General features: G+C 39.4%; 1 protein-coding gene across 1 annotated transcript in view; it reads left to right on the top strand.

The window, feature by feature from the left end:
- The window catches only part of LOC126285200 (uncharacterized), a 111,664-nt gene that overhangs the window by 7,609 nt on the left and 84,233 nt on the right, over window positions 1-19,822 (top strand). Inside the window, exons 4-5 of the mRNA XM_049984506.1 lie at window positions 9,268-9,391; window positions 17,904-18,110. Coding sequence (XP_049840463.1) covers window positions 9,268-9,391; window positions 17,904-18,110 — 331 coding nt within the window. The remainder of the gene's footprint in view (window positions 1-9,267; window positions 9,392-17,903; window positions 18,111-19,822) is intronic.

Below are 19,822 nucleotides of genomic sequence, written 5' to 3' on the forward strand. Positions count from 1 at the left end.
TAGTACTCGCTTCAGTCAAGTTTCCATGCAGCACAACCCAGCAAGTAAGGGCAATGTGCAGCTGTTAATAGATTACGTGGCCTGCTCAAAAGGTTTTGGGCTACACAGTGATGCTCTAAAGCCCTTACTATTCCTCATTGTGCAGAATCCATTCATTGCCTTGTGTTGGTAGAGAGAAAGTGAATGATAAAATATCCAATGAGTTATAACAGCTTTATTTATGCTTCTAGCATAAAAAAAATTGTGTGTGGTGGACTGATGAGTATTAACAGATAGTTTTGGCAACACTCTCGATTTCTTAGCAACAATATTCACTAAAATTGTGATTATTTACAGCACAATGTCATTGGACTAATTCAATCACATCATTATTGAAAGTCTTAAAATCTACGCATATCATACATCTAAGTTCACAAAATCACAGTCTGAAATTTGGTGAATTTGTGGCGCACTTGCTGCCCACACAACAGCCTAGAAAGACAAGTATCAGCGACCAAAGCTCCTATGCTCTGCTGAACATGCTTTCTTGTAAACTCTGTCACTTGACCGCCACTGCTTTACTTCTGACCACCATGTAATTACTTTACGATAAAATATAATTTGTATAATTTCAGGGAACTTTTTTAGTATTTCGCATTTTAACAAATAATTGTAATGTCACATCGTAACATAACTTTGTTGCATGAAGTCTCGATCAAATTGCAAATAATTTTGAGTTTAGTTGCTCAGTTGGATCTCTCAGACAGAAAACGGAAAAAATAAAAAAAATGGAGTTTTTGTGTTAAAGATTCTGTTCCATTCCACATCAAGTATTGTTCAAATTTGTACTCTAACCAATAACAAAAAATTATGGACTATCTAGTGCAAAATAGAATACTTTTTCTTCCTTTAGGAAGTAGTACCATCACTTGTTTAAATGTCCATTCAATTTTCACAGAAGGTAACAGGTAAATGTGACAATGTATTGAGTGACAAGAGGCGGCTGGTGGATGCAGCAGAGGTGTACGCTCGATGATATGTGCCAGACAGCTGTTGTGTGCTCCACTATATGTGGTTCAGTACTACGCATTAATTTGTATTTCTTTATTAAGTTGGTATTACTTAACATTTGGACTTTGCTTTTTGCAACTTTACAAACCATCCAAAAATACTCTTTACTGGACAGAGTGGAGTATGTTGCCGCTGGCAGGCATAGTGCGTTAAACATGGTCATCTATCTGCTGATGGTCTTGCAGTAGCTAGTGTGTTAATACAAAAAATGGTAACAGTATTGCACCTATTGGAGTAATCTGACAGGTAGCAATACTTTTCTAAATAAGATATTACTTGTAAATAATTAAAGTCTGTGTGTTAATGAGCTTAATACTGAAGAAGTAGTAGAACATGCAATGTTATTAATATGGTGACCTATGTTCCTTGATAGCAGTTTAATCTTGTAGTCTCTTGACAAAAATTGTTTGGGTTGTTACTTAATTATTGGGTTTATTGCTGAATTAAATGTTAACAGATGCAACACCACTGAGTTAAAAATTTGGTTCAAGTGTTCATTTATTATTGGTAACACATGTTTTTGATGATGTCCAACTTCTATTGTCAATTCAGTTTATATTTCACAAATATCAGACTAGTACGGACACTTTTTTAGTCTTTATCAGTGGCAACATAATTTCGTAAGCAGTTCAATAACAACCTCAGCACTTGTCTTTGAAGTGTATGCGAAGCACACCCACCCCACCCCACCCCATCCCTGCACACGTGCCACAAGGCAGATAATTCAATGAAATATCAAATTCTGTCGATACACACCAACTCAAGTACCCAGTAGTAAAGCTGATGTATAAAAAAGGAGAAAGGGATAATGTAGACAATTTTAGACTTATTTCTATGCCATCAGTGTTTGCTGAAATTATTGAAAAGTTTATATATGTAAGGCTAATTGATTATTTTACTCCACACAATTAGCTATCAGATATGTACAGTTTGGTTTTAGAGGTGGCTTAGCAACTGAAAATGCTATATTCTCTTTCTCTGAGATACCGGATGGATTAAACAAAAGGTTTAGAAAGCCAGGCATCTTTTTGGTTTTAACTAGGACGTTTGATTGTGTTGATCACAAAATATTCCTCCAGAAGTTTGACCATTATGGAATATAGGAAGTAGCTCACAATTGGTTCACTTCTTACTTCAATAACAGGCAGCAAAATGTCATTATCCTGGATTGAGAATGGCTATGATGTGGGATCTGAACAGGGTGCAGTCATATGGTGGATGCCCCAGGGATCAGTGCTGGGGCCGCTCCTGTTCCTTCTTCACAAAGGTTGTTCAATAAGTAATGACCCACACTTTTTTATAAGCCATTAATATACATAGACAAACATCCTTATTGGTGCTTCACATTTGAAGTTGGTTCTGTGCGCTGGAGAAGTTTCGAACCATAGTGGCGGATGGTACAGCCATAGTACAATCTCAGAATGGTGTCTACATGAGACTCAAGTTAAAAGCAGCATGCTTTTAGTGAATTCTTGTGTGCAGAAAAAGAAACCATGGTGAACATTCATAAACGTTTGTGTGCAGTGTATGGTGATGCTGCAGTTGAGAGTACAGATGGGTGATGGGTAAAGAAAGTTGCAGCCTCAGGAAATGCAGAAACAGAGCTCCATGACCAGCCACACTCAGGACATCCTGTCACACACACTGCTTCAGACATGCTGAATCGTGCGCGTGCCATTATTCGTACCAACCGTCGCGTCACAACTCGACAATTGGCTCTACAGTTGTCAGTCATGCAGTGAAAACATGGCTATGCCTACAGGACAAGAGCTTTTACCAGCAGGGAATACATTACAATGTTGGTGTACGGCCATGGAGACTACGTAGAAAAATAGGACATGGATAAAATACGTTGATGCATATTGTCACCAAATTCTGACTCTTAACAATACATATGTTTTGAGAAAAAAAGTGGGGCATTACTTACTGAATGACACTTGTATATAAATGATATGCCCTCAAGTATTCAGGTGATTCTAAAAATTTTCTGTTTGCTGATAACACTAGCCTGGTAAAGGAAGTTGTGTGCAGCATTGGCACTATTTCAAATAGCGCAGTTCATGACATAAGTTTGTGGCTTGTAGAAAATAAACTAACACAAAATCAAATATTTTTGGCTCAGAAACGGGCAGTTTAGGCAGTAAGTGGTGTAAGTTCACGAACCTCTTGTTGACCCCTGGTTACCTGTCGGGGTACTCTGACAGTAGCCTCCCAATATATAATAGAGGGAAACATCCCACGTAGGAAAAATATATCAAAAAACAAAGATGACATAACTTACCAAACGAAAGCGTTGGTATGTTGATAGACACTAACAAACGCAAAAACACACACACACACACACACACACACACACACACACACAATTCAAGCTTTCGCAACCCACGGTTGCTTCATCAGGAAAGAGGGAACGACGAAAGGATGTGGGTTTTAAGGGAGAGCTTGAATTTTGTGTTTGTTAGTGTCTCAAAGTTGCTGTGACTTACCAAGGAGGAAAGTTATATATAGTGAACAATATCACCTTACTCCCAAGAATTAACAGCTTTCACTCAGTAAATACTAGGCAGAAATTAAATCTACGTGATTATTCTGCTATTTACAATAAAGTGCCTGGCAGAGGGTTCAGTGAACCACCTTCAAGCTGTCTCTACCGTTCCACTCTCGAACGGCATGCGGGAAAAACGGGCTCTAAAATTTTTCTGTGCAAGCCCCGATTTCTCTTATTTTATCGTGATTATCATTTCTCCCTATGTAGGCGGGTGGCAACAGAATGTTTTCACAATCGGAGGAGAAAACTGGTGATTGAAATTTCATGAGAAGATCCCAGTGCAACGAAAAACGCCTTTGTTTTAATTATTGCCACTCCAATTCACGTATCATGTCTGTGACACTATCTGCCCTATTTCGCGATAATACAAAACGAGCTGCCCTTTGTACTTTTTCAATGTCATTTGTCAGTCCCACCTGATGCTGATCCCACACTGCACAGCAATACTCCAGAATAGGGTGGACAAGCATGGTGTAAGCACTCTCTTTAGTAGACCTGTTGCACCTTCTAAGTGTTCTGCAAATAAATCCGAGTCTTTAGTTTGCTCTACTCACAATATTATCTATGTGATTGTTCCAATTTAGGTTATTTCTAATTGTATTCCCTACGTATTTAGCTGAATTTACAGCCTTCAGATTTGTGTGACTTACCGTGTAATCGAAATTTAGCTGATTTCTTTTAGTACTCGTGTGAATAACTTCACACTTTTCCTTATTCAGGGTAAATTGCCAGTTTTCACACCATACAGATATCTCATCTAAATCATTTTGTAAGTTGTTTTGATCCTCTGATGGCTCTACAAGGCAGTAAATGACAGCATCATCTGCAAATAATCAAAGACGGCTATTCAGATTGTCTCCTATGTCATTAATATAGATCAGGAACAATAGAGTGCCTATAACACTTCCTTGGGGAGAGTTGGATATTACGTCTGTTTTACTCAATGAAATTCCGCCTATTACTACAAACTGTGACCTTTCTGACAGGAAATCACGGATCCAGTCGCACAACTGAGGTGATGCTCCGCAGGCACACAGTTTGGTTAGAAGACGCTTGTGAGGAATGATGTCGAAAGCCTTCTGGAAATATAAAAATATGAAATCAATTTGACATCCCCTGTCGATGGCACTTATTACTTGACGGGTATAAAGAGCTAGTTGTGTTTCACAAGATCGATATTTTCTGAAACTGTGCATACTGTGTGTTAATAAATCGTTTTCTTAGAGGTACTTCATAATGTTAGAATACAGTATATGTTCCAAAACCCTACTGCAAATCAAAGTTAGTGATATAGGCCTGTAATTCAGCAGATTACTCCTACTTTCATTTTTGGGTATTGGTGTAACTTGAGCAATTTTCCAGTCTTTAGGTATGTATCTTTGTGTGAGCGAGTGGTTATATATAATTGCTAAATATGGAGTTATTGTATTGTATCAGCATACTCTGAGAGGAACCTGACTGGTATACAGTCTGGACCGGAGGCCTTGCCTTTATTAAGTGATTTAAGCTGCTTTGTTATACCAAGGGTATCTACTTCTGTTTGTCATCTTGGCAGTTGTTCTTGATTGGAATTCAAGAATATTTATGTGGACTTTTTTGGTGAAGGAGTTTCGGAAAACCGTGTTTAATAACTCTGCTTTAGTGGCACTGTCATCAGTGACTTCACCGTTGTTATTGCGCAGTGAAGGTATTGATTGCGTCTTGCCGCTGGTGTGCTTTATGTATGACCAGACTCTCTTTGGGTTTTCTGCCCGATTTTGAGACGAATTTCATTGTGGAAATTATTAAAAGCATCTTGCATTGATGTGCACGCTAATTTCAAACTTCTATAAAACTTTGCCAGTCTTGGGGATTTTGCGTTCTTTTAATTATGACATGCTTTTTTCATTGCTTCTGCAACAATGATCTGACAGGTTTTGTGTACCATGGAGGATCAGTACCATCACTTATTAATTTATGTGGTATATATCTTTCAATTGCTGTCGATACTATCTCTTAGAAAACGTTCCACACCTTTTCTACACTTACATGATCAGATTGGAAGGAGTGAAGACTCTCTCTTTAAAAGTCGTTAATAGTATGTTATTAGCTTTTTTTAGGTAGATATAGTTTGCGTTTCTTTTTGATGGTTTGAGGTGTTATTAGTATTCAGCAGCAACTGCCTTGTGGTCAGTAACTTCTATTCCTCAGAATAATCACTATTTGTCTCGGATTATTTGTTGCTAAGAGGTCAAGTATGCTTTCGCAACCATTTACGCTTCAAGTGGACTCATGAACTAATTGTTCCAAATAATTTTCTGAGAAAGCATTCAGTACAATTTCAGATGACATTTTATGCCTGCCGCCAGCTATAAACGTACAATTTTTCCAGCATAACGAGGGTAGATGGAAGCCACCACTGACTGTAATTGTATGAGTGGGGTACTTATTTGAAATGAGACTTAAGTTTTCTTTTAACTGTTCAGCAGCTATATCTTCTGGGTTGGAGGTCAGTAAAACATTCCAATTAATAGTTTAGTCCGATTGTCAGGTATAACCTCTACCCATACTGTTTCACACAATCTATCTACTTCAATTTCACTACAAGGCAAACTATCTTTGACAGCAATAAATACTCCACCACCAACTGTATTTAATCTACCCTTTCTGAACACTGTTACATCGTTTGAAAAAATTTCGGCTGTACTTATTTCCAGCTTTAGCCAGCTCTCTGCATCTACAACTATTTGAGCTTCAATGTTTCATGTTAGGACTTGGAGCTCTGGTTCTTTCACAACACAGCTACAACAATTTAAAACTACAATACCAATCGTTTCTACAACCACCTTCCCGTGTTTTACCTGCCCACTTTTAGATGGACGCCCCTTCTGTGGTTCCCTGAGACCGTCTAACCTAAAAAAACACCCAGTCCCTTCCACACAGCTTCCACTACCCATGTAGCTGCCTCCTGTGTGTATTGGACTCCTGACCTATTAAGTGGAACCTGGAAACCCACCTCCCGATGGTGCAAGTCAAGGAATCTGCAGCCTACATGGTCACAGAACCGCCTGAGCCTCTGATTCAGAGCTTCCACTCGGCTCTGCACAAAAGGACCTCAGTCAGTTCTGTCGATGCTGCAGATGGTGAGCTCCGCCTTAATCTCGGAAGCAAGACTGGCAGTCTTTACCATTTCCGCTAGCCGCCCGAAACCAGACATCATTGGTACCGACATGAGCCACCACCTGCAGTTGGCTTCATCCTATACTATTCATGGCATCTGGAAGCACCCTTCCCACATCCAGAATGACTCCCCCCCCCCGCCCCCCCCCCCCCCCCCCCCCCCCCCCCCCCCCCGGAATGCACACGGAGTGCACACTGGCTTGCTTCGCCTCCTTGGCAGCCATGTTTCTAAAGGTCCCCATTATGCACCTAACGTTGGAGCTCCCAACTACCAGCAAACCCACCCTCTGTGAATGCCCAGACCTTGCGGGCCTAGAAGCTTCCTCTGGAACGGGGTGGAAGATTGCATGCGGCCCAGAGACATCGTCAGCCACAGATAACTCCCGAAACTTGTTCGTCAAACGAATTGGAGAGGCCCTAAGATTGGCCCCTCTGAAAGTTTTTCGCTGCCTGCCAGACTGTGGAATGATCTCCCACTCGACCACGGGTGAGGGGTCTACCTGAGTCCTGGCATTACCCGAGACAGTCACAGCAGTGGACCGTGGACCAATCGGAGAAAACGTGGGACGTGCTCGACGTCCCTTGCATCCCCGCATTCGATCCCCCACAGTGAGGCCCCTTGGCAGCAGCCTCAAGCTGTGTGACGGAAGCCAACGGAGCCTGGAGCTGTGAGCCCTTTCTTGGGGCAGCCTCAGCTTTTCAAATCAAGAGTAGAATTTGCAGTGCACATCCTATTTATTTGTTGCATTTATGCCTGTACCTGTCTTCTCCGGCAGTTTTTACCCTCTACAACTCCGTCTAAAGCCATAGAAATTATTCCGTTATCTTAATATGCCATATTATCCTACCCCTTGTTCTAGTCATTCTTTCTTTCTTCATCCATTCTGTGAAGGGCCACCTCATTCAGTAATATATGGTGCTGTGTGCCAAATGTGTTCTCTGAAATTTCTTCCTCAGATTAACGCAAATGTTTGGTACTAGTAGACTTCTCTTGGTCAGAATACTCTCTTTGCCTTTGCTAATGTGCACCTTCATCTACCTTGTGGAACCTAATTTTTATGTCAAGTTTATTGCCCATCATTTCTGCTACTAAGCATTACTTTTTTTCCGTATTCTGTACTCATTAGTCTGTCCATTCCCACAACACATACTGTAATTCTTCTTCACTTTTATGGAGGATAACTATGTCGTCATTGAATCTTAGCATGGACATCTTTTCACATAAATTTTAATACCACTCTGTAACATTATCTTTATATCTGTACCGGACTTGGACTAAAATATCCTGAAACTTGAAGTTATTTTTTAGTTTCTGTGTAGCTGTGAAATTATATCTTGGACGTGCTAGCTGGAGCACAGTGGATGTATTTATTTCGTAAAGCAGGTGAGCTCCTGCCGCCCAACTGACGAAGTGTTGTCTATTTCAGTCTCTAGTGAAGTAACATTGAAGTCTTCTACACTTTCTGAGCTGCTAAATTCAATTTCAGGATAGCTATAGTAATTATTTTTATGTAAGCATTGCCTAAACAACAATAAAGGAGATTGTGGAAGCACATGTTGTGTTGTTGAGTATTGAGAGCTGCACGCAATAACGATGATGTCTAGTGTCAACCACCCCAACCAAAACATGACAGTCAGGCTACAAATGTAGTACCATGTGCTCTTCAGTGGATGAACATGTAACTATCAGTGCTGGAACAGATGTAAGTGAAGTGTTTTTTTTCGAAGGCCTCTTCTTAAGTTGCACAAATATGCCCGGGATTTCAAGTGTCTGTCAAAATAATAGAGATAATTTGGGGTTTTGTGTTAAGGAGTTAGTCCATTGCTGCTGTGAAAATGATAGCATTGCAATGTAACAGTACAGCCGCTGCAGCTTCAGGCAGTAGCGAAGCTTGAGCAAAATTGAAGTTGGCCCTGAAGACGCAAAGATCGTGGTATTGAATCCTGGTTGGACCACAGATTTTTTAAGTGTTGATCCCCTTAGCATTCACCTCTCAATGGCATGGACATTTACCAGAAGTGAAACATAGTTTTTATATTATGATGTTGGTCTCTTTTTCCCAAAGCAAAATTGAATTTGCGACCAAGTTGTCGTGCCTTGGTTAATAGCTTGGGATCGAGCAGTCCTCTCAAACCTTCAGGACTTCAGTATGCCAGCAAGTGGTGTGTGTTGCTTAAATTGCTTAATTTATATGAAAATGATGATATTCGTTTACCTAACATTGTTATCTGATTATTAATCGTAACTCTGCACAGTGTCTAATAAACAAAATTACCTAGTCATAGATACCACCTGTTTGCATATTTTAACAACTTGCAAGTAAACAATTACTCTCATCGCATGTAACATTTTTCTTTCTCAATATATCTTTGCCAGGAGTATGTTTTATATGACCCAGAGAATTTGGATTACTCGTTTTTTAACAAAACGATTTATCTCCCACTAAATTTTAATAATCATTGTTGTTGGCATTTGCATGATGTCTGAAATGAAATTAACTTTTTTACAGGGAAGCAGGAGAGGCGTTCTGTGCCGTGGCCAGCAGATAGAGGTGGAGAGTATGTGTACTTTATTCTACACAAAGAAAATATGGACACCATGGAAACTGTTAACCTCATTGCAAGTAGACTAAGGTTTGTAGTTTTGGTGGGGCATCGTTTTGAACAACTATTTTAATTTAACCAATTCTTAAGCTATAAAAAGAAATAGGTGGAGGTCTGTGATAATAAGTGAACTAAGAAGAATGCTAATTTACCAACTGACAGAAATGAAACTTTTCAGAATGTTGTTAAGAACACAAATAGGAAAGGGAAGCAATGTTGCAGCTAAATGGTCACTCCTATGGTAACTGCTGGCAGAGATAAATAAGAATGTTTTGACATTACAGGTTTCAGATCAGATAACCCTTGTGATACCCGTGTACTCAAGAAACCTATAAGTTAGTAGGAAAGTAATTGAATGTGCCTGTAATGTTCAAATCAGAAGATAAGTGAAGGAATGACAGGTAAATTCAGGATCCTAGTAGGGTGTTGCTATTGTATGTGACTATAATTAAAAAAATAGAATTCAATTTATTCCTACTATTCATGTGAATATTTTTATTCCCTCTTCTCACAGTTATAAAATTACTTAAAACTTCTTATTCTACATTATTCCATGTTTGCTTTCTTGTATTATCTAGTGGCTAGTGTTGCTGCCTCTGGATTACAGGGTCCTGGTTTCAATTCCTGACGGGGTTGGGGATTTTCCCTGCCCGGGGACTGGGTGTTTGTGTTATCATCATCATCATCGTCATTCGTGACAGTGGCTAGACTGGATTGTGAAACAAATTGGACTGTGTCAAAATTCGAACTTTGTATGGGCACTGACTACCGCGCAGTTGAGTGTCCCACAAACCAAACATAATAATTATATATTGTATTATAGTCTTGACTATTGTGGGACCTATTGTTCAGAGTTAATATACTTTCCTGGAATCACCTAATTACCACTCCAATTTGTAATTCTAAGCAAGTCTCATCTGATTTTCCTTGTGATCCACTTTTGACACGAGACACCTGTATTCAAAGAAATCAGTGCTTGCTTGTACTGTATTTACTCAAATCTAAGCTGCACTCAAATCCAATCTGCACCAGAAATTTGAGACTCGAAATTCAAGGGAGATAAAAGTTTTAGACTGCACCTCCAAATCGAAACAAAGTTGGTCCATTGTAACATGAGAGACAATTTAGGTCAAATGGATGAAGATACAGCTACAGTAGTTTGGTTCCAGTGATAAGCTTAGCAGTTAATTTTTACCAGGTAGCCGTTGCTACGCATCAGGCACTCCATCCGTATTTATATGGGTACCCTTCCTTTGTCACGTTCTTTGTCTGGTTTGAATCGATTGCTTAGTTTGCTTTGATCTGATAAGTGCCGCTCTTTGTTATAGGTGTTTATGTCACTCTAAGATGAAAATGGATTATTGTACGGTGTCGTGCATTGTTTGTAGCATTAGGATAAGGAGTGTTTTACGACCTGTCGCCGCTCGCGGTGTGGCTTGCTTTAATGCACGCCACCTCCACTTACAATAAAAAATAAGAGAGGAGTTGTCTCATTACTGAAACAATGGCAAGAGACTGCTGTTTGTTGTTACTTACACTGCTGCTTTCTTTGATAATGATCAACAAGAACCAAAAATAGACTGCATGTGATAGATGTTCTGAAAGAGAGTTGAGTGAAAATTTTTCTCCATTTGAAAATCTTTGCAGACGCTTCTTTAGTACATTACATTCTGCACAGAAATCTTAGATTTAAAAATCTAGTCAGTTGCCGTGCTTCATTTCTGACTGTATCACTATTCAGCATAAGAATAATATGAATATAAACATGACATGATATGTATGTACTTCCGCGTTTGCTGTTGTCTCACTCCAGTTTCGTAGTTTATTAGGCAGACAGGATTTAAATGAGATAGCAGCAAACATGAAAGAATACATGGCATAATGTTTACATTCATATTATTCTTATGGTGAAGAGAATACTGCATGTGATTCACGATTCATAAAAGTTCCTATTAGCAACCATCTTGTGTCACAGGTAGGAAAAAATTCAGAACGTAGAGTTGGCCATATTGACATACATCCCAAACAGTCTTGCCAGTCGGATTTTCGTAGTGGATTTTTAGTGACGAGTTCAAATGAAGAGTGTGTTGTCTTCAGTCCGTAGACTGGCTTGATGCAGCTCTCCACGCTTTTCTATCCTGTGCAGTGCAGAGTAGCAACACTTATAAAATAAGAATGAAAATTACTTAGAAATTAAATGCTGAAATTTAAAATAAAATTTTATTATGCTTGTAATACATCTTATACGAAATGTTTAAAATATCAGTTATAATTCTGAATCACTGTCACTCGATTCTTTGTTGCTCATATCTTCATACAGAGCATTGTCCTCCATACCATCTAGTGCATTGGATATTGAACATATTTAAAATGCTTGTTGCACAGTCTGATTTGAAACACACTTCCATGTATCATAAATCCATTGGCACACTTGCGAGAAACTTGCACATTTTACATGTCCTTTTGGTATCAGTTGTCTGTCGCTTTTTGAAAGCCAGTCTGTTTATATGCGTTTAAGCTTGTCATTAAATGGTTTAGTAAACAGACGTCAAATGGTTGCAGAATTGATGTCATCCTGTCTGGAATTACTGCCAAGTCAGTTTTGCTTTCCTATAATTTTCGTTTTACTGCAGGTGTTGTATAGCCTGCATATGCATCTAATACCAACAAACTGTGTAAACCAAGCATGCCAGGACGATGATTCCACACACTCCTAATCCATTCGTGCACCATGTCCTCCGAAACCCCCCCTCCCCCCACCCGTTTCGTTTGCTCATGCAATTACAGTTTTTTGAAACACATTTGATTTCGGTAAAGTCTTTTGCTTGAAAACTATGAATGGGGGTAATTTATGTCTATCTGCTGTGCAAGCAAGCATGGCGGACATCTGCTGTTTTTCACCCCCTGATGTAAGAACACACTAAGTACCTGGGTGTTAAAATTATAAACAACTTCAGTTGGAAAGACCACATAGACAATATTGTGGGGAAGGCGAGCCAAAGGTTGCGTTTCATTGGCAGGACACTTAGAAGATGCAACAAGTCCACTAAAAAGACAGCTTACATTACACTCGTTCATTCTCTGTTAGAGTATTGCTGGCACGGTGTGGGATCCTTACCAGGTGGGATTGACAGAGGACATCGAAAGGGTGCAAAAAAGGGCAGCTCGTTTTGTATTATCATGTAATAGGGGAGAGAGTGTGGCAGATATGATATGCGAGTTGGGATGGAAGTCATTAAAGCAAAGACTTTTTCGTCGCGGCGAGATCTATTTACGAAATTTCAGTCACCAACTTTCTCTTCAGAATGTGAAAATATTTTGTTGATCCCAACCTACATAGGTAGGAATGATCATCAAAATAAAATAAGAGAAATCAGAGCTCGAACAGGAAAGTTTAGGTATTCGTTTTTCCGCGCGCTGTTCGGGAGTGGACTGGTACAGAGATAGTATGATTGTGGTTCGATGAACCCTCTGCGAAGTACTTGAATGTGAATTGCAGAGTAATCATGTAGATGCAGGTGTCTTTCTTTCCTTTGGTGTGAGCCATATAATTTGATGGCATGTCAAAATATACGGGAGTGCCGCCTAATTATGAAGCGCTGAAATTCCACAAGTCTTTCTTCTTAATTTTTCGTCAGCTTCTGTGCAACTGAAGTTCGCCTCTGAAGTGAAAAACCCCAGTGCTTCATAAACAGATCAATCCAGCTGCAACTACCTTTAAAATTTTCAATTTTTTGCTCTCTAGCAATTTCATGTTCCTTAATTTTTAAAATTTTGACTTTCACAGGCAGGAATTTCATACATTGTTCCTTAACAGATTCATTTAAAATCACTTCTAGTGCATGATACCAGCCACACTTTGGCCCACTATATGGTTTCTAGCTATTTGAACATCAAATAATTTCTCTCTATGCAGTCACTATTGCCTGATGTTGCTGTTATCAATCCCGTATCGCGGACCTGCAGTACGATTAGAACTTTGTTCTACAAGGGAAATAACTCCCCTCTTGAATTTGGCACTGTAATGGAAGCACTTCATTGTGATTCACTAACGCCACCAAGCACTTCACAAAATTCCACGAAGCCCTAGGTGCTGCTATGTGAAATCTTAATGAGCCCCAACTCGTGCAACAATCCTAAAGCCTTGTGCATCATTGGTATTTTTGTGTAAAGAAATTTATTTTGTTGCTACGAATATTTGGAAGGCTGCTACATTTGAAGATGAACAATGCAGAATTTCTATTTACTTCATGTGGTAATGTATGAAATGCAGTAGTCAAAACTCGGGGCGGAGATTCTGAACCATGGTGCAGTTCATCTTTTTCCACTCGGATGTATCGTGCTTCCCCAGGGAAGCGTCCTGGGACCTCTACTGTTCCTGATCTATATAAATGACCTGGGTGACAATCTGAGCAGTTCTCTTAGACTGTTCGCAGATGATGCTGTAATTTACCGTCTAGTAAGGTCATCCGAAGACCAGTATCAGCTGCAAAGCGATTTAGAAAAGATTGCTGTATGGTGTGTCAGGTGGCAGTTGACGCTAAATAACGAAAAGTGTGAGATGATCCACATGAGTTCCAAAAGAACTCCATTGGAATTCGATTACTCGATAAATAGTACAATTCTCAAGGCTGTCAATTCAACTAAGTACCTGGGTGTTAAAATTACGAACAACTTCAGTTGGAAGGACCACATAGATAATATTGTCGGGAAGGCGAGCCAAAGGTTGCGTTTCATTGGCAGGACACTTAGAAGATGCAACAAGTCCACTAAAGAGACAGCTTACACTACACTCGTTCGTCCTCTGTTAGAATATTGCTGCGCGGTGTGGGATCCTTACCAGGTGGGATTGACGGAGGACATCGAGAGGGTGCAAAGAAGGGCAGCTCGTTTTGTATTATCGCGTTATAGAGGAGAGAGTGTGGCAGATATGATACACGAGTTGGGATGGAAGTCATTACAGTATAGACGTTTTTCGTCGCGGCGAGAGCTTTTTACGAAATTTCAGTCACCAACTTTTTCTTCCGAATGCGAAAATATTTTGTTGAGCCCAACCTACATAGGTAGGAATGATCATCAAAATAAAATAAGAGAAATCAGAGCTCGAACAGAAAGGTTTAGGTGTTCGTTTTTCCCGCTCGCTGTTCGGGAGTGGAATAGTAGAGAGATAGTATGATTGTGGTTCGATGAACCCTCTGCCAAGCACTTAAATGTGAATTGCAGAGTAGTCATGTAGATGTAGATGAGAGAGAAAATCCTTGATTGCTGTGGATGTGTTGACATGTGATGCTGCTACATCCTCACATCCTCGGGACATATTTACATGTACTTTTGATCCTTGACAGGTGCCCTGAACGAAATTGTGTGTGGCCACTTGCTGCCTCCTGTCTGCTCTCAATGTGTTAAGACAGTTGGATGCTCAGGGCTCTTGTGTGTTCTGGGGGCATTAATTCGCAAGGCCCATAGCGGTCTGGTAGTGCCGAAGTAGCTGCTTTTCCATCCTGAGTGCTCAGTAGCTTTCTCATGTTTGTTCTGTTTGCCTTTGCTGCTGTGATCTTATTTGTGTTGCTGTTTTTGTCCTCATTTGTGACTGAGTAAATGGCACCATTACAGTTGTACAGAGGAGGAAATCATTAAGATGTCAGGCAATTGCACATTGTACTTGACATCAGATGATACAAGAAACTGAAGTAGAGGATCAGATGCCTCCATCTAAAGACCAGTTCTGTAATGTTGCTGGAGGGATTAGTTGTCAGGCAATATCATTATGTGTAGCTACAAAGTATTCTAAAGATTATTATAAAGTCTTGATGGAAACTGAAATAATTAAAAAAGTAGTTATTTAGTAATTAAATCTTGGGATTTAATATCTAATAGATTTTGATTAAAGCCAAGTAACTCACAGAGAATATCATAAATAGTAATGTGTATAGTGCCAAAGTATTTTTTCTGGTGATAATATTAATTACCGTTAAAAGTAGTACATTGTTCCAATGAAAAACTGTAGTCACTCCCATCTCTCTGTAGATTTAAAAAATAAAAAATAAATAAAATAAAAGTAAAAATAAAAAAACTTTCAGTATTAACCATACGGCAAAATACTTCTTTCGTTGTGTGCTATTATTTGAACAATCCTTGTTTTGATATATTGAAATTGGTGGGTGTTACAATTACACAATTCACATTGAGCATGGAAAAAACAGTGGGCGATCTGTGCGCAAGTCTCCCATAGATATAAAACCCAAAATCTTGCGAACAGGTTTCTCTGCTCTCACCTTTAATTAAAATTTTGATATATTAACTATGTTTCGTACACAGCGATGGCTGACCATCTAATCACAAATGAATAAAACACAATTTTTGTGCCATATATATTTTTAGTTCACTTTTAAGTTCTTAAAATTATTAAATTCTTAAAATTTCATGCCATGATTCGAGTGATTTCAGCACAGTAATGAATAATGAAAAGAAGTTCTGTTCTTTATCGAATGGGGATGTCAGGCTGTAAAATGCGAAAGAATCAAATTTTCTTGCATAATAGTGCTCTTAAAATCTGGTGGTTAAATATTCATAGTGACCCGAATGTCCATTCAGGCACATGTCTGACAGATTGTGTAACGCGGCTGCACTGAGTACGTAGGAAGAGTAACCTCATCACACCACTTCTCGCTGCATCACTAGGCAGTATATCCTCCTGTGACAGAATATTCAGTACGCTGTTATATAAGAAACAAATCATTCATAAAATTATCGAAGTAGTCTCATGAAATGGAATTGAGAAACATGGAGCTAAAATGTTGTTGCTGTGGTGCTCAATGATTAGATTCACTGTTTTGTTGAGTTATTAGAGTTTATATATATGAAGGAGGGCAGATTTTGTGGAAGAGTAATTATAGAACAACAAAGTTACTGAGGCTAATTTAAAGGCAACACACTGATTTTGTAATAGGCTTCTGAAATCCTACTAAAACTTAAGGAAATTTGTAATTTTTAGTCATGAAACAATATTGACACTCCCGTGTTTTTTTTCTGTGCAGTAATTCATTTTGGTGCAACTTTAAATCAAAAACATGTCAGAATAACTGCACTTATTTTGTATCAGCATGTCGAAACCCACAGCAGCAGACAAAAGTTGTCACACGCAGCACTCAAGGAATATTCAACACAGGCAAGCTGTACGGTGTGGCTAAAATAGTATGCAGGTAGTGGCTGGAACACATTGTCTTTAACGATAGCAGTATAAGGCAATGACAAAGCCACACTCACCATGGGATGCAGTGAGCACATCGATAGAAATCAAAGGGATAAGAGCCCTCAGTGTATTGTGCAAACATATGAATGTTTTCATACCTTGATTGGATATTCTTCTGTAGCTTAGAATGAGCATGCACACTACTTGCTTATCTTTCTTGATGGTCACTGAAAAAGGAAGAGTGAGTATTCATTTCAGATAGAGTAGAAAAGGATGTATGTATGTATGTATCAGTGCACTACTCGGTAGGATAGGCACAAATCATTGGAAGTTGCAGGAGGAATCCTTGTCGTGCTGTCTTTGCTGTACTGTGCAGTGATCAGGAGGACATCCAATGAATTCCAGTGCAGAATGTTTGCCTGCTGCACTATGGCAGAAGTAACCTTCTTGAGTTTTTATAAGACAGAATGGGAGAGGCCATGTCATGAAGTAACAACTTTCAGTAAATATCAGTCCCAGGGTGTACACACAAATTTTTGGCATCAGCAGCAAAACTTAAGAATTGCTCGTTATGTGTGGGAAACAATGATTATGTGGGGAATGGAAATTAATATGACCACAGTTTGTTAAATAATGAGACTGCGTAATGCGTAGCCTGAACCTGATGTAGACGATGATTGTGACGCAGATGATAGATTTCTTTGCATTACATTGTTCACTGTTTATTGATTCAGTCTTTGGTTGGGAGTTTCTCTTCTTCATTTTGAAGCAGTGAAATTGGAGTGGCATTCGATATGTCTGTTTCCTTTTAGTATGTATGCAAAAATTCAGTATGTCTTGACATTTCCACAACAATGAATGCACAGTGTCATTTGTAAATGTGGTAACAATAAATCAGGTGCAAATCAAGTTCTTAAGTTGGCAGATTTTTAAGACTATGAAACGTTTTCCCATGTTTCTCAAAACTAATATAATGAACATTCGTTGTTGTGGCATGAAGACGACGATATGTGGTTGGGCAAGCGTAGTTCATGTTACATAATTCATAGTTTTTTTACCTCTTTTTCCTTTTTAATTGGCAATGAAAATAATTGGAGAGAATCATGGAGAATGAACTGTTACTTATCTTAGTTACTTGGCGAGATTGTTTCCTTGTAATAACAAGAATTGTGTTTAGCATTCATTGAATGTGGGGACGTTGCTAGATTCTCACTGCACGATAAGATAAAATGATGTGATTTGTGTGTGTGTGTGTGTGTGTGTGTGTGTGTGTGTGTGTGTGTGTGTGCGCGCATGCGTGCGTGTTGCTTCTTTGGATTGAACTAATTGTTTACTTCTACATAATTTCAGAGTGAAACCAAATTTGATAACATATGCAGGAATGAAGGATCGCCGTGCCAAAACAAGTCAACTGATGTGTGTTTGGAAAGTGGAACCTCAACGATTGGTGAATGTTAGTCGAAGCCTGCGAGGTATTGAGATGGGTAATTACAGTTTTCATCAGCGGCCACTACGACTTGGTGATTTGCGTGGTAATCGCTTTCGCATTGTTCTCAGGTACGAGAATTTTCCTCTAAGGTACCATGTGTTTTATTAGTATGAATTCCTTTCGAAAATGTATTTTTGTATATTTTAAGCTATATTACAGGTAAGGTAGTTCCTTAATGAAAACAAATGATAATACTGGGTACAAGCAGATCCTCACCTCAGGGAAAAAAGTTCCTCATATGAACAGTTAAAAACCAGAAAATGTTACTGTCAAACTTCTACTCCATTCCTGAATTTTGTGAAATCTATCGTGAGATGCAGTTCCAATATTGACGATATATCCTGTCCAGTCACATTGTGAGTACCCGTTGGAAGTCTGAATAATCAACTATTGCAGTGTGGACAGCTGCGAGGAGTGTAGGAAAAGTGTCAGTGAAGTTCTGGAAGGTACTGACAGGGATGGGAAGCCATGTGCTACAGTCCCATGGCCAGGTGTGCTGGTTTTCTTGGTTGAGGATCCATAGAGTGACTGCCAATTGAGATGCTTGAATGGGTTTATATCTGGGAAGTGTATAGTAAACCTGTCCTGTTGTTCCTCAAACCTCACACACCTACATTCCGACTGTGTGCCACATTGCATTGTTCTTCTGGTAGGTGCCATTGTGCGGAGGAAATACAAACAGATTGATAATTGCGTTGATCAATTGTGCCTTCTAGAACAAATCAGCCAAGGAATGCCGTGAAAATATTTCCCCACAGTATAACTCTCTCCTCCAACCTGGATCCTTTTACTTTCAGATGTTTCACACTGTATGTGGCAATGACCATCTGTTCCATGGAGCATACAATGTGAGTCACCCATTGGCACTCAGTGGGTGTCCAGTTGTGGTATTGGTATACAAATTTCAACCTTCATCACTGATGAATAGCAGTCAGCATGGATAGATAAACCAGCTGCTTGCTGTAGAGGCCTGTAGGCAGCAACGTTCACAGAATGGTCATTGAGGAGTTGCTGTGGGTTGCCCCTTAGTTCATCTGAGCAGCTATGTGGTCAAAATTGCACATATTTGCCTGTACGCAGGTCTGCAGCGATTGTTCACTCATCCTGTCTATAGCCTATGGTACACCACTTTTAACTTGGTACCAGTTTTCAGTAGTGCCATTTGGCCGTGCATGGAATACTTTAACATGGCACGCAAACAGTTTATAAACTTGGCCATTTTGGAAATGCTTGTACCCTTGACCGGGAAGCTGATGATTGTGCCCTTTTGGACATCAGGTAAACCACTCCAAGAAAAAACTGTGCTCCTTTGTGAAGAAAATTATCATTCTGACTGCTAGGAAAGTTTTTATCTGCTAGTAATGTGTGTATGGGCAGCACTTTTTCTGTTCCGCATGTTTGTGAGGGGGGTTCCTTGCAGATGACAATACCGTTGTTCATTCCACAAGAGAATAAGATGTACTACTGATGAGTAATTGATAGGGGCAAGAAAATTTCGTGAAAAAAACACGAAATTTGAGGTTTTTACAAAATTGTGTTTCCATGTAAAAGTGTTATAACTCTGAGTATGGCAATATATTAAAAACAAAGATTCCAAGACTTACCAAGTGGGAAAGTGCCGGTAGACAGACACAATAAAATCACACACACACACACACACACACACACACACACACACAAAAGCAGACATATTTAAAGGCAAAGAGTTTGGGCAGTTCCCTCTCCTTCCCTCTTTCCTGAAGAAGCAACCGTTGGTTGCGAAAGCTAGTAATTTTGTGTG

Source organism: Schistocerca gregaria, chromosome 8 (genome assembly GCF_023897955.1).
Source record: "Schistocerca gregaria isolate iqSchGreg1 chromosome 8, iqSchGreg1.2, whole genome shotgun sequence".
NCBI lineage: Eukaryota > Metazoa > Arthropoda > Insecta > Orthoptera > Acrididae > Schistocerca > Schistocerca gregaria.